Source organism: Terrapene carolina, unplaced genomic scaffold, assembly GCF_002925995.2.
Source record: "Terrapene carolina triunguis isolate 2854851 unplaced genomic scaffold, T_m_triunguis-2.0 Scaffold193, whole genome shotgun sequence".
NCBI lineage: Eukaryota > Metazoa > Chordata > Testudines > Emydidae > Terrapene > Terrapene triunguis.
In genome coordinates, this window is record NW_020664544.1 from 3,065,976 (window position 1) to 3,084,723 (window position 18,748).

Here is an 18,748-nt window from a genome sequence, read left to right on the forward strand (position 1 = left end):
GTCTCTTTTCTTCAGGGATGAGTCTCAATTCTCCAAAACAGTTCAGCATAAGCCCGGTCCTTTCCCCTGCCCTTGGGTCTCCTATAGGAGACTATCAGCTCCCTGTATGGCTCAGTCCCAATTTGTGATCATTAAAATTCCTATGACACTTGCATCATTTTCTTAAGGAGCAGGGTTCTTATCTGATAAGATACCTACCCTGTTAATTACACCTGGCTCCCTAAATCCCTCTAAGTCATTTTGCACAAAACTCTTCACAAAAGAAGATTTTGCCTGTGTTCCAACTGGCTACTTGCCGCCCCAAGCGGCGAAGCCAAAAACAAAACAAAACAAAAGATAAAGTCGCGATTGGCGGCACTTCGGCGGCAGCTCTACCGCGCCGCTTCATTCTTTGGCGGCAATTCGGCGGCGGGTCCTTCCCTCCGAGAGGGAGTGAGGGACCCGCTGCTGAAGACCTGGATGTGCCGCCCCTTTCCATTGGCCGCCCCAAGCACCTGCTTCCTTTACTGGTGCCTGGAGCTGGCCCTGGCCATTTACATGCCAAACTAAGTGGCCAGATCTCCAAAAAAGCTCAGCAATTTGGATATTTTTAAGGGGATGGAGCGGGACCATTCCCCCACTTACATATGGAACTGCAAACCTGACCAGAAGTGAAATCTGGGCATGAGTGCTTCCGAATATCTGGCCCGAGGTGCCCAATTCGTCACTGCCCTCCACTTTGCACATTCACATACACCAGTGCAAAGCGGATGCTACATGCTACCAATCTGACTTGGTATAATTTTATACGCCCTTCACCCTGGTGTACATGGTAACACGAGCGGAAGGACATTGGAGAACTGGGCCCCTGACAATTTGAGTTGTGGACTGCTTCAACGCTGCCTTGTGGTGCTGGGGGAACCAATCCATCTCTCTCTCCATCTATAGCTATGCTGTCTCCATCCCTTCCCTGCAAGCAGGCTGTGGGCCGAGATGGACCAAAACTTTGGAAATGGACCACTCAGGTCCCGATTCAGCAAAGCACTTGAGCACGAGCTATAATTCCCATTGAAAGCCTTAGGCTGATTCTCACATCACAGAGTACCCTGTGATTTCTACTCCGCAGGATAATGCCGATGACTTCACGGCATTGACTCCAAAAGAACACAAGAAAGGCCAGACTGGGTCAGACCAAAGGTCCATCTAGCCCAGTGTCCTGTCTACCGCCAGTGGCCAATGCCAGGTGCCCCAGAGGGAATGAACCGAACGGGGAATCATCAAGTGATCCATCCCCTGTCGCCCATTCCCAGCTTCTGGGAAGCCTAGCTCTGAATCCTAAATCACCCTGCGTTTGGCTGGAGACCAAGCTCAGGTTTGTTGGAAAGCTTCCCAGGTTCAGATCTGTAAAGGTCTGGAGGTCCCCAAAGATGCAGATAGGCAACTTGAAAATCCCACCAGATACCTATCTGCTAAGGCTCTAGAGCAGCCTCATTAATCTCTAAGTGGTCTCGGTGCCACTAGACCTATCTGCATCTTTAGGGCACCTAAAAATAGTTTACAAATCTGGCTGATGGAGCCTGGCATGATGGCGAAGTCCGTCTTTCTGCCCTGGCTTTGTGTTTCTCTCCACTGCCTGGCTCCTTCCCTTCGCTGTAATGAAGCAGACAGGTTCACCGCCATTTGCTTTTCCTCTTTGGAGGCACAGCTACCTGACACCTCTCAGACTCAGAGCCCGGCGCATCGCTGTACCGACCCTGATCAGGTGGCCTGGCAAGGCTCGGGTTTCTTGCCGAGTAAATGATACGTGAACGCCAAGCTGCTGGAGGGGGGAGGGTTACAGATGTCACCCTGACCAGTTTCACAGCTTCGCCAGTTAGAGACAAGGGAATGGAGCCTGAAAGGGGCCTGGCTCTTGAGCCCGTTAGAGTGCAGCAGAGAACGTCCCTTCTTTCCCTACAACACGTATTCCAGTCGTGTTCCCACAGAGCTCTGCCAACACCCCTCAATCCTGCCCCATAGTCCCCCCACTCTCCCAGCCTGGGGCTCCTGCCCCACAGCCCGCCCCCGCTCTCTCACCCCTGGGAGCTCCCCCACTCCACAGTTCTGTCAGCATCCCTCAGTCTGGACCTCTACAAACAAACCAAACCAACAAAAACGATATTTTATATACTAGGGCAAAATAGCATCAAAGATCGTGACGCTGCAGTAAGTATTGACCCGTGAATGTCCAGGCTGATTTACCGCCCAAGGGAACAGTGCGGAGCTTGCTTTGAACGTCACATTTCACTGGGGCTCTCAGGCTGATAAGGCGGGGATCAGACCGCTAGGGCAGAGTGGGGGGACTGCATGAGGGGCTCAGCCAGTCCCTCATGGCCCCCCGGCCACCAAAAGGCCTCTCCCTTCAGTAGCAGCATCCCCGAGTTGTGCTTGGGGATGGGCTGTGAGTTGGGAGGTGGACCCTACGGATGAACGCTCCCACACGCAGGGCAGTCACACACTCTATTGCTTTCAGTGAGGGAGCCCAGGGTTGTGCTCTGTAGATGGATGGCTGTTCCCAGCAGAATGGCAGCACCCTCCGGGGGAGGAGTAAACTCCTTCACTGCCCTCACTTCGGCACACCTTCGGGTGCCCTTGGCAGTTTGGAAGGGACTGCGAGTGCGGTGTCTTCAGCTAAAGTAAACGACTCGGCATCCAGCTCCCTGCGGCTCCTGTGAAACCCCCAGCCAATGTTCTGAGGACTGGAGGCTGCAAAAGAGAAGTGGGGAGGCTGCTAACCAGGGTAGGGGAGTCCAAGGCCATCCGTGGGGGCAATGGGGCAGTGTCAGGCACGCAGCAAAGCTACAAGCTCAGCACAGCAGATCTCCCTGGGCACCTGAGTTCTTGCAAAATGCTCCCCTCCGCGTGTAAACCCTGCTGCTCCCTTCGCTGGAGTGCAGATAAAACCTTCCCACCCCAGCTGTTTCCTCACCCTGCCTGGCATGAGGCTGCCAAGGCCATGATTCCCACTGACATTGCTGAGCACACGGCCTGCCCCTGCCAGCAGGCTCTGGTGCTCAGGGACTCGCTTTTACATAAGGCTGCTCTAAGCCCCTTCTTCCATAAAGGGCACTCCTCCACCCTGCTGCCCAAACCTGCCCCCATGACAAGGGTAGCGTGGGGGGAGGCCCCCAGCCCGGGCATTGCCAGTGACGTGCCTGCCAGCTGGTGAGCACACACGGCATTGCTGTCGCCCCTCAGTGGAACCCACCTCGACCGCCCCGATGGCACCTTGTGCTACCTGAGCAGCAGCTCAGTCAGGACCCAACAGGCTGGACCTAGGAGTCCGTATCTCTTCAGCTGCGCTGATGGGAACTGGCCCCGCTGCCCTGTGCATGAGGCCAGCTCAAGGCCCAGCCAAGAGGAAACGTTAGGAAACAATCAGGGGAGGCTTCATGTCGGCGAGTGTAGGAGCTACCTCGGTGGCCTGGAGCCAGGCAAAGACCGCAAGTGCTTCACATTCAGTGGGGTTACACGCAGGGTGAATTTGGTCCTAAGGGAGGCAGGAACGTGGTGGGTAATTCAGGGCGGAAGCTTATCTGTGTGCCTTGCTGGAAGCTGGGTGGGGTTATTTTAACTCAGTGCTTGCAGGGGAAGAGGGGACCCTGATTTCTGCTGATACCAGGACCTGCTGAGCTCATTTCTCCTTCTCTAGGGATCTCTGTTCGGGTCTTAAGCAACTTCCCACCCCACCCCAGAGCGAAGGGCAGGAAGGTGGGAAACGACAAGCCGTGGCGGGAGAGTTTAGAGCAGACACCATCACCATTTTAGAGACAAACATTGCTCAGATTGTGAGAAGGAAGGGTCTGCATCTCGTACAGCTCCAAGCACTCTGCCAGCACATCACAATCCATCTCTAGTAAGCAAGAGATACTGGCTCGGTTAAAGGATGTTCAAAACAGAATGCAGGTCCCAGTGTGTCGCCAGCAGGTGGCTCAGCAGGGAGTGGTGTCAAGTCACTGCTTGGCATAATGCCCTGAGCAGGGCGGCCAAGCCAAGGCGTCTGGGCTGTTCCTGTGCAGGCTGTGAAGCCCGTGCAGCAAAGTGGCTGTACAAAGCCGCCCCCAGGATCCTCTCTCTGTGTTTGAGCCAACTAGGCCTTTGTCTACACTGGGGTTTTAACCTGCACTGTGCAAGCCCCCAGCGTAGACACAACTGAATCAGTTGCACCTTACAGCTTGGCTACAAATCAGCTGTACGGGGGTTAAAATCCCAGCATAGACAAGGGGTAACTCACATTTCCAAAAAGCTTTTAGCTCTGATTTGCTGGGGCGGGTGGTGGCAGGGTTTGTAATATGCCCTTGTGAGTTTCACAGTCTCTGTTTCACACCCCTTACTTGGGTTAATAACCACACATTACCTTTCTGCAGTGACTGGTATCCATGCGTTCCCAGGGAGCCCACAAACTCTCATTCATTAGCCTTTGCAGCCCTTCTGCGAGGTGGGTATGATCACCCCACCCCACCCCTTTTACACATGGGAACATTGAAGCAGGGAGAGACAAAATGGCTTCCCTGCAGCCACAAGTTGAGTTGGCACCAGAACCCAGGAGTCTTGACTCCCAATTCTGCCTCCCCTTTCATACTAGACCCCACTTCTTTCCCAGAGCTGGGAATAGAACCCAGGAGTCCTGACTCCCAGTCTGCCCCCCTCAGCCCTAAACCTTCCCAGAGGTGAATCGAGAACCCAGGAGTCCTGGATTCCCAGTCTGCCCCTCTGGCTCTCAGCACTAGACCTTCCCAGAGCTGGGAATAGAACCCAGGAGTCCTGACCCCCAACTACTGGGTAACACTCCCTCCCTGCTGCGATGAATGCTCCAGGACAACTCGAGTAACCCTGGGGGAGAGCGTGACGACATCTGAGAGCATGTAGGAAAAAGCACCGTGGTGGCCTGGGAGCCAGTTTGCAGCAGCAGGCGACAAGCCACCTGCCTCTGAGTCAGACTCCTCTGAGGAGCCAGCAGTGGAATAAACAGAGCACACCAGGCCGCCCGTTGCTACGTAGGAGAGCAGCCAGAATCGCGGGAACAATGACGGCCTGGAGTCACCACAATGCCACTAATGGGACCCGTAAAACCCACCAGGCACCAGGAGGCTAATGAGGCTAATTAGCCCCATCATTAGATTTGGCTTCCGGTGCTAAAACAAACTCCCAGGACTAGGCTGTCAGCATCATTACTGCTTTAATTCTGAGGCCAGAGCAGGCTGCACATGGCCGTGCATTTCCTCTGATGCTTAGGGGTGGGTCTGTTACCAAGCAGGCTGCTGGGCTCCCTCTGTCTCACCGTGCCTTGTCCTGTCTGCACTGCAGATCAGCCCCCCCAGGGAAAGAGGAGCCACAAGCAGATGCCACACTGCAGGTGGCGGGGGGGAGGGGGCAGTGCCAGTGACTTCTCCTCTCTAATGCACCTGGTTCCTGCCAGTGCCCAGGAGCCCAGAGTTTGCCCCGTCCTCTGTGCGATGGCCTCACATCCTTCTTTGGTGCCAATGGGACAGCTGACGTCAGTGCCCACTAGCAACTGCATGGTTCTCACTGTGTCACATCCAGTGACTTCTTAGAGCTTCGCAGCAATAGCAAGGCTAGAACTCAGCTCTTCTTGATCCAAAAGCACAATCCCCTAAAAGCTAAAGGAAAATCTCTGTTAGCCGTACAGGGCCTATGACACACAGGGGAGAGGTTCTGATTCCATCCAGTAGAGGGCAGTGGGGGGGACTAATGTTCAGAGCTGCTCAGTGCAATGCAGCTCCCACTGCGTGTCTTTAAAATAAACATGCACTGTCTCTCTTTAGTTCTCTAGGCAGTCATGTTGCATCATCAGATGGTCCTGGCTGCAGGAGTTTTATTTTTTTTAGATGAGTTGGGGAGAATGGAAATGCATGATTAATTTTTTTTTGCTCCCTGCAATGAAAGGCAAATGAAGAATTTAAGATCGTCCTTAAACCAAGCCAAGCTCACACAGCTCATCAAATGCCCCTCCCTTGCTCCCAGGAATGGGAAAGGATCTGGACAAGATTAGCAGTGACCTAAGGGAAGTCACTCCAGTGCCTTTCACTCTGAAGTTAAGGGACTTCAACTAGCAAAGCAGCCCACAGCGGCTGCAAATTCTGGGTGCTTGTAGTATCCCACATGGCCCTTAATTCCTTCTAATGAGAAGAGAGTTTTCTTCTAAATCAAAAGGGATGAGAAAAAAATCTGTATATCTGAACTTTACCAATAACCATAATCTCAGTCCAAAGGTTTGGGGGGGAAATTGGGAGTTCCCGGAATCCTTTTTTCACCAGCTAGTAAACATAATAAAATAATAATAAAAAATAACTCCAAGCAAATAGGTGGGATTTCATAATGATATTGATCAATAATGATCACACTCAGTAGTCAATTGCAGGATGCCTAGAGTAACTTCATTTTACCTAGGGAGGTGGTGGAATCTCCTTCCTTAGAGGTTTTTAAGGCCCGGCTTGACAAAGCCCTGGCTGGGATAATTTAGTTGGGGATTGGTCCTGCTTTGAGCAGGGGGTTGGACTAGATGACCTCCCGAGGTCCCTTCCAACCCTGATATTCTATGATTCTATGATGCAGGGCCTATTTGGGGTGGTACCAGGGATATAATCGGTCACACTGGCACCCAGTCCTAGATGTGCAGACTTTTTTTTAAAGTCCCACAGGACTCTTGGGAGCTATATGGCGTGTTCGGTGCCAGAGATCCATACTGGAGACTACTGATCTACCAGTCTCCCTCCACCCCCAGGTCTCCCTACACCTGGGCCATGTGGCCAAGCAAGTCCAAGCTCAGCAGTTTGTGTCAGAGGCTGTCAGCACATCAGGGACTGGAGAGCAAAACAAAGGAAGGACCTTCCATGTGGAAGATAAAGAACAAACCTACAGGCACTGCAGAGGCCCTTGTTAGTGCAAGAGCTTCCCCAAGGGCTGACCCTGCACGCCTGGGTGTGTTTGCCAAACAAGAAATGACACTGAAGGGCTAAAAGGAAAATGCAGATGGACACAGGTGCAGTCTGCAAGGAGATGCTGGGCATGCATGGAGCAGCAGCTGGCTCCGTCATGGGGTTGTTATTCGGTCAAAGGTTAAGGATCTAACTATGCTTCACCTGGCAATGGTGCAGAGCTGCCTGTGGGATCACAAAGGAACTGGCAGGCAGACAGGCCTCTCTCTAGGTGGAACGATTTATTTTCTATATGTCTATCTATTGACCTACCCGCCCACCCCATACGCATCCCTCTATCCCTCATGCACTCATCACTGTGATATCTGGGCACTTACACAAATATTTGAAGCTAAATTCAGTCTGAACAACTGCCTTCTCCACTTTCCCTTTGGTTGTGGCATTATGACATCAGCTGGGTCTGTGGATGTGCCCGGCATTTTGTGGTTCTTGTTGTTATCTTTTATTCCCATGGCTCAGCTCCAGGGAATTATACACTGGATGTTTTCTCCCAACATGGTTAGGGCAAGACGACTTTGGCAGAGAAGGAAATGTCTTGTCTTTCTTTCTGAAGGCGGGACAATCTGGGCTTGTTCTGTCTGCTAGTGGAATGGATTTCCATGGTGAGGTGGCCTCTTGCTGTGTCCACCCTGCTCCCAGAGCACTGCCCTCAGGTGATGAGATTTGATCACAGACAGCAAGTCAATGAAACCAGAGGCAGAGGAGGTCAATGGAGAAGATGGTGCACCAACCAGGGGCCAGACTGAAGGAAGGCATAGCGTGTGCTAGCTGAGTGTGGCTTATTCATTATGGTAGACTTCTTGCTTAGTGTGTAAATTGTCCTGGGGTCCAATGCCACGCAAGCCCTCATAGCACCTGTGAAGGTTATGGTTGTTATGTCCACAGCTTACACCCAGAGAGAAGTTAGATTAAAAACATAAAAGACTCTTGCTGAAAGGTTGCAACGTAACACCACTTCATTGCTTAGAATTCAGAACAATAACACAAGGGAACCCAAAACAGAAAGAGACAAAGCAGGCTACTCTTGAAAGCAGAGAGGCTCAGCTCACCCCACTGTTCTGTAGACTGACTATCTGATGACTGACTAATCTAAGGCCTGGTCTACACTACGACTTTAATTCGGATTTAGCTGCGTTAATCCGAATTAATTCTTAACCCGTCCACACAACGGAGCCAGTTACTTCGAATTAAAGGGCACTTAAAATCGATTTCTGTACTCCACCCCGACGAGCGGAGTAGCACCAAAATCGATTTTGTTAATTCGAATTAGGGGTAGTGTGGCCGCACACCACCGAATTAATGTGGTTAAAATTAATGGGGTAGTGTGGCCGCACACCACCGAATTAATGTGGTTAAAAACCGAATTAATGTGCTTAGTGTGGCCGCGCACAATCGAATTTATACAATCTGTTTCCCAAATTCGAATTATCTAAATTCGAATTAAACTCGTAGTGTAGACGTACCCTTAGGCTTCCTGCAAGCAGGACCAAGAAAACCCCCTGAAATTTGAAGTGATAGCCTACAATTTTAACACAGTTTTAAACACACTACAATGGTACTGTTATCCCTTTGAGCTGAGTGAGGTTTTGCAGGGTTGCTGCCATTAGGATGAGAAATTGGTAGTATGAGTCTGGTCTACTCTTGGTGTAATTTTTTTGTATAAAAAACGTACACAAAGTCCTGTTTCCCTGAACACAATAGGAACAAATAGCAGCAGGCCGTTTCCTAGTCCCCAAGTCTGCCCCTCCAGCAATCTCTGTGCCCAAGAAGCTCTGTCTTTCTGCTTCCTCTCAAGGGCATGCTCAGAACTCCTTGTCCCTGACTTTCTGCCTCCAGCACGTGCCAATTGCATCCAATATGCTACTGGCTGCGTTTGCAACTTTGGAAACCCTGCAGTTCACATGGCTTAGCTCTGACCTAATGTGGCTTAGTCTTTGGGCAGTCGCCTCCACTGTTTGCCACTCTCTTTGCTACATAAAGGGGCTTGATTGCGCCTTCTGTTGATCCTGAAAGAGAGTGCTCGACCACCCACTGGCTTTAATGAGATCTGGTTGTTTTTGGATCCAAGACTCCACTGGTAGCAGCTATTAGCACCTTCCAGCATCACACCAACTCCAAGGCTTGGCAGAGGGAGGACAGTCTTGTGGTTAAAGCACAGCACAGGCGCTAAGGACACCTGCATTCATTTCTAGGCTCTTCCCTAGATTTCTTGCATGACCCTGGTCAAGCCACTTATGGGCTGATTTTCAGAAGTTCTCAGCATTCATCAATGCCCTTGCAGTCTACGGGAGATGCAAGTACTCAGCACCTTTGAGAATGAGGCCAGTCGTTCTAAGCCCGAGTTCCCCATCTGTACAATGGCGAAAATACCATTTCTTTTCTCCCACCCTTTGTCAGACTTGTGTGGACAGAGCACTAGGCCGGGACTCAGGTTACCTGGGACTCAGGAGACTCCCAGCTCTGCCACTGGCCTGCAGGGTGACCTTGAACAAGTCATTTCCCTGCTGTGTGCCTCGGTTTCCCCATCTCTAAAATGGTGATAATGACACTGAGCTCCTTTGCAAAGTGCTTGGAGATCTATGGATGAAAAGTGCTGCATAAGAACTAGGGATTATCATTATCATGTAGGGCAGGGACTGTCTGTCACTGTGTGTCTGTGCAGCGCCCAGCCTACAGGTCCTCTAGATGCTACCAGAACCCAACTAATAAATAATGGTGAGATGAGGGAACGAGGTGGAAACCGAGAGATAAAAGTTTCACGAGATGGGATGGAGTGAGTCCTCGAAGGACCCCTAAAGCACAGAAGGAACCGAAACCCCTGGCCTTAAGGAAATCAAATACCAATATTATTTTAGTTATTTATATTGCAGGAGTGGCCAGGAGCCCCAGTCACAGACCAGGATCCAGTTGTGCTGGGTGCTGTACAAACACAGAACAAAAAGACAGTCCCTGCTGCCCTCAAAGATAGATTATATGAATCTAAGGCTATGTCTACCCTACACTACAGATTTCTGCCACTGTAGCTATGTCAAGGGTGTTAACCAGGCGTGTGCTCCAAATGTAGATGCAGTTATACCAGCAATACTGTGCTTTTCCCAATATAGCTTGTTTCATTCAGCGGGGGTGAAATAAACTACCAGTAAAAGCATCCACACTTACTGATATGGTAAACCTAAATATAGATGATCGGTAGGGAAACTTTTCTTTCTTTATTCTAAGAGCAGCTATATCAACACTGATATGAAGCCAGTTAAATCCACCATCCATCTTGGGTCTTTCCTGACTTCCCCACTTTAGAAAGGGTTGAAAGCAGATCTCCATAGCTGAATGGGAAAATAAGGAAGCAGACAAAGCCTGTTCTCTGCATCTTACAACAACTCCTCTGATCCTCAGGGTTACTCTGCATTGTTCTTGGTACAGATTTTTTTTTTTTTTGGAAAGAAATGGTTAACCCACCTAACCCTCTGCTATCTCTGCCTCCCATCATTGGAGGAGAGGTAGCTAAAATCTCCATCTAATCCATTTGCCAGTATACAGGGGCCAGATATCTGGATAGATCTCTGAGAAAAGGGGTGTTGAGTTGACTCTGCTAAAATGAACCCTGCAGCTACTGTCTGAGTGCTTTGCTTCGCCAAAAACGAATGGGCTTTTCCCCCTGGTTGCATGGAGACACACACACACTCTCTCTCTCTCTCCAGGCGGAGTTTTCAGTCCCCTGAGGACGGATAGCATTCTCCGGCGAGGAAAAATCCACCGGTTTTTCTCTCTCACACACATACAGAGTCTCAGATAGATACGCACACCCCCAGCATCTGGGCACCTGCTTCTTTCCCTCTAGCATCTGTAGCTTTGCCTGCGATTTCTTTATATAACGGTGCTGAGCCGGAAGGGTTATTTTTTTATCGCTCCTCTTTCTTTGCACATCTGGCTGCACCTTGCAGCCCCCACCCCCTCCTCATGCGCTGGAATAGAGACCTATTTCCAAAGATCAGGATCCCCCAGCCTTCAGCCTGCTTCCAGTTCGGAGACACCTAAGCCAAGGCGGGGTACCGTAAAAACAGGAGCTGCTGTGATGCCTGCTTTTGTCGAAATCGTAGCTGGTTTCTTTCTTTTTCTGTCTCTTTTCCCTCTCCAGTTCCAGGACTTTGAGTAGATGCAGAAAGATGCAACTGACTAAAGGTGAGTCAATTTCACTTGGCGCGGTTAATGCAATAAGGTAAGAGATGAGGCTTCGGGGTTGCCTCAGACATGCTCAAACCAAGAAGGAAAGAAAGAACGAGACAAGATTAGATTGGTTCAGGAAAAAAGCGTGATGGCCAGATTCTGCTCTGGGTTGCACAGGTGTAAATCCGGAGTGACTTCCCTAACTTCCTAATTACACTGATCCGAATCCGGCCCTGTGATCAGTCATCCGGCAGAACCCTCTCAAGATCTTATTTCACCTGTTCCTATACAAGGTAAAACCGAAGAATTAGGTAGAAACCTGCTTGGCTGCTTTGACCTTCTGAGAACGGCTTTGAAAATGAAAGGCGGCGGGAGGGGTGGGGAGTGGGGGGCAGGGAGAAACATGTTTCAAATCAAAAGCGAAAGGTAAAAAGAGAAGGAAGCGGGGGGGTGAGTCTGCTGATTGATACAAACAAATAGCTGGACTCGGGGGAGGGAAGAAGTTGTGTGTGTTAAGTTTAGATCAGCTGCTCTCTGAGTCTCAGTATTCGGAAATCAGATGAAATCTTAGCTTACCCAAGAGAGGGGAGTTGAGTGTTGTATGTACATCCAGACCCCAGGAGGTGCAATTTTAAATATATCCCAGGTTAACCTGCTGGCGGATTTGCTTTCTCCTCACTGCAAGCAGGGAGGGGTCTTCCTCTTCTGCCCTAACTTTCATTGAGGTGGGGTGGATCCCGTCCATACATTCTCAGGGTTTCTTTTCCCCAGAGCTTCAAGACTTCACTGTATTAGGTCCGGAGCAGATCTGACGCCCTCTTCTGGTGATGGGGAAAATGGCATCGTCTTTCCTGAGCAGCTAGAGGGCTTGAATAGTCAGGAAAGATGAGAGAGTAATTTTTCTTCTTGTCATTTATTCGAAAGGTGGAAAATCCCCAGATCACAGAGCTGTTGTGATTTATTCCAGCACCCATGCGTATGCTAGACACTCTCAGTACAGAAACACAATCCCTGCCCAAGAGAATTTGCAGTCTTTCTGTCTCCAGAGTAAACTGTGCCTTGTCAGGGTGCTGTCCCCCGTCAGCTGTATAGTCCAGCGATGCTCCCCACTCCCCCAACCATGCTCCCTGCGCTGCCGTTGTGTTTTCGGTCTAACTTTACATGGTAAGTCCCTGGAGGAGCCTCGCCTTTCTGTTCCATGCACATCTAAGGCGGTAATAAATGCTGCTGATCATATGATAATAGTGGGACAGTTTCTTTCTCTCTCCTATTAGTGGGATTGACTGCTGGCAACGACCTGCTTGCTTGACAGGCGGGAGATGGGAGGGGCGGGGGACACAACTTCCCTGGTTCATCTCAGGAAATTCAAGAGCAAACTGCCTGATAAAACATACAGAAGTATTGTTCCACTTATCCTGCAGAAGGTTTTCTGATCTGCAAGGTGATTTCCACTGAATATCACTGGGTGGCTGTAGAAAAGCAATTTTCTTCCTGAAGGGCAGTGGAATATTAAGGCAGCAAGTATTGCAGTTATATTTGTTTTACATTATATAATATTCTTTCTTTCTTTCTTTCTTTCTTTCTTAGCCGGAGAAGGGTTAATGCAAAAGTGATTCAGCATGTCTATTACACTACCCCTTTCTGCCTGTTTTCACTGCTCACAAGGGTGGGGGGGGGAAGGATTTGGCTTAATTTGAACACTGGACAGATTGGGGATTTCAGGAATAATTCACAGGTGCACCTCACTGCTGGATGGGCAGCGATACGCTTTGCAACTCATCGGAATATATGCCTTGTTTGGTCTCCGTGCTCTGTCTGGCTGCAGGTATCAGGAGATAAAGGGCTCCTCACCAACACGAGACAGTCAGTGTTTGGGGTTACCAGGTCTCCTCTATTTTCCATATTCACTTCACATTCCCCAGCTAAAATATCCTACTGGGCAGTATCCCCTTCTTCTACCAAAGACGTCTGGATGTGTCCCCTTCTGAACCTGTCAATGGTCCTCTGACCACTCGAATGATGCTGAATGCTCCTCTCCCATGCAAACCTAGGAATGAGGGCCAAAGTTAGAGGGGAAGGATGGTGCAGTGGTTCAGATATTAGCCTAGGACTTTGAAAACCTGCATGCAAGTCCTTGCTCTGCCACAGACTTTCTGTGTGACCTTGGACAAGTCACTTAGCTTCTCTCAGCCTCCGTTCTCCCTCTGCAGAATGCAGATAATAGCCCTGCCCTCCCTCACAGGGATGTGATGAGACTAAATACATGAAAAATTGTGAGGTGCTGAGATGCCAAGGTAACGAGGGCCAAAGAAGGCTCTTAGATGCTGTTGCTAGGTTGTTTGGTCAGTCCCAGAGAAGAGGGAGCTGCAGTCATATCATCAGAGATCATTAAATAGCAACTGGCTAAGTAAGAACTAATATGTCAAGAGATGAGTTTTCAATACTGGTATTTAAAATCACCTGCTGCTGCTTCGTGGCCTCCACCACTGCAAATAGTGCTGGTGCCTTTCTTCAGGGGAGCTGTCATTTTACAGAGGTTTCCCAGCAGGTGCCCCGTAAAGCGGCACTGCAGCCTGAGACAGGCACTGGGAAACCCAAACCCATCCAAACAGCATGTCTGTGGGGGATGATTATCAACATGCAGGTTTCAGATTCACATTTAAATGTAGAAGCTCAGAACTGGCGTGGAGTGTGGCTGGAAGATACCTAAGCATTGCCAGTTAATTATTAATCACCATCTTTGCCATCAGGAGGCATTGTACATCCACACAATGCTGTTTCCTTTAAGATTGCAGGAATGAAAACTGGGATGAAAGTTTCATTGATCATTGCTAAAAAACAAAAATCATGCAAGCAAAAAACAATGAAGCAGCATATAGGTGAATGCAAGTGCTGAATGTCTGTCGCCTACTTTGAGATCCCTTGGGATAAGCTACTCTATAATATCTAGAAATTTACATTTCATAGATGTTTAGAGCTGGGTTGACAGCCCTGGAGACTAGTCATCCCAAGAACAGGAGAAGTCCAGGCAGAGAGTCTGCAAACTTCCACATGTGGCCCCATTACTGAGCTGGTGAACTTATCATGTCTAGATAATATGTAGTCCTGCCTCATTGCAGGGGGCTGGATCAGATAACCTATCAAGGTCCCTTCTAGAGCTACATTTCTATGATTCTATGATGGAAGTACCAGCAACACTGACACTTCTGATGATGGGGTTTGCTGTATAGACAACTCTCCAGGCAGAAATGGAGTCGAGAAGCCCAGCTGGAACAATTCACCAAAGCTTGTGGTGGATTCTCCATCACTGGCAATTTTTAAATCAAGACTGGAAGTTTTGCTAAAAGATCTGCTCTCGTTCTAACAGGAATTATTCTGGGGGAGTTTTCTGACCTGTGTTATACAGGAGATCAGACTAGATGATCACAGTGCTCCTGTCTGGCCTTAGAATCTCTGAATCTCTGCAGTGAAGGGAGTTGTTTGTACAGCCCATTCGTTCCTTGGCGTCCCTCCTGAGGCTGCCAATAAGGGGCCAGTTGCGGTGGTGGATTTAGTAATGGGGACCCTCTGCCCCCATTGGGAACACCAAGCTGCTTTTGCACAAATCTCTGAGCAGGCATCAGGGGTTAAAAATCCTCACTCACGACCAAGCTGGGCTGGATTCGAACCAGTGAAATTCTCTATAGCCCAACACCGGTTCACCGAGCCATCCGGTACCATGATAACAATAAACTGCTTGGATAGATTCTGTATCCCTTCCACGCGGCAATTAGCCCTCCGTGGGTGGGCAAGTGGGAAGAGGGAGCAGAGCTTACTGCTTAGTGTGAAGTGCGCAGCTACCACTAGACCGGGGAGTGAGGGCACTACGTTGGTTCATGGCAGGGCTAATCATGCAGAATAAAGGGTGGGAAGGAATGAGGTGAGAGTACAGGGCTAACATCCGGTCTGCGTCTGCAGCCTTTCAGGGATCAGAAATACCATATGCCCCTCACCTCTCCACAAGCCCCTGTCTCCACTTGAAGTTCCAGATGGATTCTGGTTAATCAGCCAGAATTCTTCCAAGAGTTCGTTTAGTAACATGTCTTTTCCTCAGCCCCACCCCAATATAGCCAGTGGCCTGGAAGCACTGGGCCCTTATCACACAGGGTAATTTCTCAGCCTTAACACTGCCACTGTCCGCACAAACTCCTTGCTGAATACATCCCTGTCTGTAGCATTTGCTTCCAGCTTGGAAGTCTGGTTTGTATTTGTCTACTTGTTTTTGCAGACCAGGTTTCCTCTTGCCATTCTGCTGCTGCAGTTTTTAGCAAAACCTCTGTAAAAGGCAGCCAGCTCTGGGAGCAGCAGGGCATAGATCTTGAGGAGCCTGTATCTGGAAGAGATCAACTCACCAGGCAGCCCACATCAGCTTTTCAATGCGTGCCTCACCCCTTGCCCCATTTGAACCATTCCTGGGGGACCCCACCCAGTTTTTAAATTCAGTGACTATGTGGGCACCCTTTCGTGTAGGTTCCTTTAATCATGGGATGAATCAGGCAACAGTTTCTGTGTCTCGTTTGGATTGTTTGTGCTGGTGTGATATCGAAGTTGCTGTCAGGCTCAAAAATATGAGGGCTCTTTCTGTGCAGCGTGGAGGCTGGTGTTGACAGGCTGGTAGATTTCACAGAGCGACCCTTATCTGCTGTATCCACCCTGGGAACATATTTGCAAGTTCTGCTCAAGCAAGTTTCCTTTTTCTGTTTTTGTTTCTCCCTTGCTGACGTTCTTCCCTTTTGGAATAAAGAGCTGGATGGAGAATGCGATTACAGCACTTCGTGGGGGCCACCCAAACTTGGTGACACAACGGGATGTATTGGCCAAAAGCCAGCCTTCCCAGTGTGTGAACCAGCTGGGTTGGGGGTCAAAGGCAACCTGGAAGCTAATTTTTGCTAGGACCAGGATCAAAAGCAAATGCACCCACCGAAGTATTTGCTTATGCTTGCATCTTCCTGGAGAGATGAATGGAAATTGTTTGTTTGAGTTTGTTGGCATTAAAAACCTCGGAAAGGTCAGCTGCAAGCTCCCCCAGCAGGGTGATAGCAGAACTGTAGATGAATCTTTGTACCCCCAAATCAATTTGTAAGAGACCACATCATTAAAGAGCAACAGACAAATCCTGGACAACTCTGGGGGCCAATTTTGCTTCGGTCTCAAGTATTGCTGCATTCTGGTCCCCTTGTAGTCTCTATTAAGAGGATGATTGCCTGAACACAGGACTTTGCCGCTGCTGCTTATTCCCCACCTGGAGTCCCAGGGTGAAATCCTGGCCCCACTGACGCCAGTGGTAAAACTCACATTGATTTCAGTGGGGTCAGGATTTTACCCCGGCTTTGGCTCAGGCTTAATCCTTTGTAGCACCGGCAGCTTGTGAAGAGGAGATGTGCGTCCACTGAGCTGTGCAAATGTACTCAGCAGGGGGCTAATCCGATCTCGGTGAAGTTTTGCCATTGATTTCAATGGGAAGCATCATAAGAACATAAGAACGGCCGTACTGGGTCAGACCAAAGGTCCATCCAGGCCAGTATCCTGTCTACCGACAGTGGCCAATGCCAGGTGCCCCAGAGGGAGTGAACCTAACAGGCAATGATCAGGTGATCTCTCTCCTGCCATCCATCACCACTCTCTGACAAACAGAGGCTAGAGACACCATTCCTTACCCATCCTGGCTAATAGCCATTAATGGACTTAACCTCCATGAATTTATCCAGTTCTCTTTTAATCCTTGTTATAGTCCTAGCCTTCACAACCTCCTCAGGCAAGGAGTTCCACAAGTTGTGCTCCTATGTGCAGATGCATTCAGTCACCATGCAGTGCAGTGCAAAGCACTATGCATGTAGGTTCACTAGACTCAGAAGGGGGTGTGCTGGAGGAGCAGACACTGGGCACGCCTGGGGCAACGGTGTTGAGCCTTTATCCATATTATGGAAATGAGAAATGAAATACCCATTTTTGGGCCAAAACTGGTGCTCTTCCTAGGGCCAGGAAGGAGTACAGCTCAGGAGCACTGACCTTTCAGGGAGGTGAACAGCCCTGATTCTCCTGCCTCTCTCTGCTCCCAGGCATCACTGTCATTTCCAAGGCAACCTGCTAGGATGTCCCAGGTCTGACCTGGTTCTGTGGATAGGGCATGGGACTAGGAGGGCAAGACGACCTTGGCTTCTAGAGTCAGCTCTGCCACTCATCTGCCTTTTGCGGGCCAGGACGGTCCTTTTGTTGTATGTTTGTACAATGCCTAGCACAAGGGGGTCTGGGCCAGCGACTGAGACTGCTCAGCATCACAGTAATACACATCGATAATAATAAATATGATCTTGGGCAAGTCGCGTCACTTCTCTGTGCTTCGGTGAGATGGGGATCTCCAGACACTTGGTTGCTGGGTGTGGCTGTTATTCAGGTAAAGGGCTTGGAAATGCAGACCACAGATCCAGGTTGGAGAGCCATTGCCCTACAATACATGCACACGCTACTTTTTCAGTGGCTCGAGTTCTGGGCCTGGACACTTCTGATGTGTCAAGGACAGATCTCCATGTCGGAAGCCATAATTCATCTGTTGTGTAACAGGAAGGGGTGCTTGGGTACTACAGTGGTGGGTGCTGTTATGAGACACCAGATGGAGAGAATAAAGGACTGGGATCACATAAAAGCCACACGGTTTCTCCCTGTCTAGCGTGTTTTATATTTTCCCCTTGCTATCTCTTACTCAGATACGATGAATCCAGCGGCCCGCTTGAGAGAGAGAGACAGCTGATAAGCAAGTGGCCACGTGATTATGCAGACACCCCACCATGCCTCTAGTAGACTGGTTCCTCCGCCACTCGGTTACCATGTGGCTGCTGCTCCAGAGCTTTGTTCTGATGACCTTTTGTTTCCATTCGGCCACTACCTTTCCCAAGGGCTGCTACCACGCAGAAGAGGACGGTTACAAAACCTTCCGGTGCAGCAATGCTCAACTCACAGAGGTCCCTAAGGACATACCCAACGACACTAACAAGCTCTACCTGGATTTCAACCAGATTGCCTTCCTCCCCGTTGACGCCTTTCGGAACTTGCCGGTCCTGCTGGAGCTGGATCTGTCTCACAATGCCATCGTCAGGATAGAGAGTGGGGCTTTCCGGGGCTTGTCGGAGCACTTGCATTCCCTGGATTTGTCCTCAAACAAGCTGGTGTCAGTCAATAAGGATGTCTTTAGCAATCTGAAGGCCAAGGTCAATCTCTCCAGTAACCCTTGGCTGTGCGACTGCAGGCTCCAGGAGCTGATCAGGACAGTGGACCTGGTTGCTGGGTCCTCTGGGAGCATCGTCTGCGACTCCTCTGCTAAGGAGGAGCACGTTGGCAAGCCCTTCCTCCAAGTGGTCACAGACATGGACTTCTGCAGTGTTTACAAAAAGACCACGGACATAGCCATGCTGGTCACCATGTTCGGCTGGTTCGCCATGGTGATCTCGTACCTGGTCTACTATGTCCGGCAGAACCAAGAAGACGCCCGTCGGCACCTTGAGTACCTGAAGTCCTTGCCCAGCAAGCAAAGGAAGTCAGAAGAGTCCTCCACCATCAGCACCGTGGTGTGA

General features: G+C 49.8%; 1 protein-coding gene across 1 annotated transcript; it reads left to right on the forward strand.

Moving 5' to 3' along the window:
• Window positions 1-17,965: 17,965 nt before the first annotated feature.
• On the forward strand, window positions 17,966-18,748 carry LRRC3C (leucine rich repeat containing 3C). The gene has a single exon (XM_024205185.2). The coding sequence runs from the start codon at window positions 17,966-17,968 to the stop codon at window positions 18,746-18,748; it is 783 nt and encodes a 260-aa protein (XP_024060953.2).

What these genes read in the sequence shown, in the direction of transcription:
- LRRC3C (XM_024205185.2), top strand. Translation starts at nt 17,966, where the DNA reads ATGCCTCTAGTAGACTGGTTCCTCCGCCACTCGGTTACCATGTGGCTG.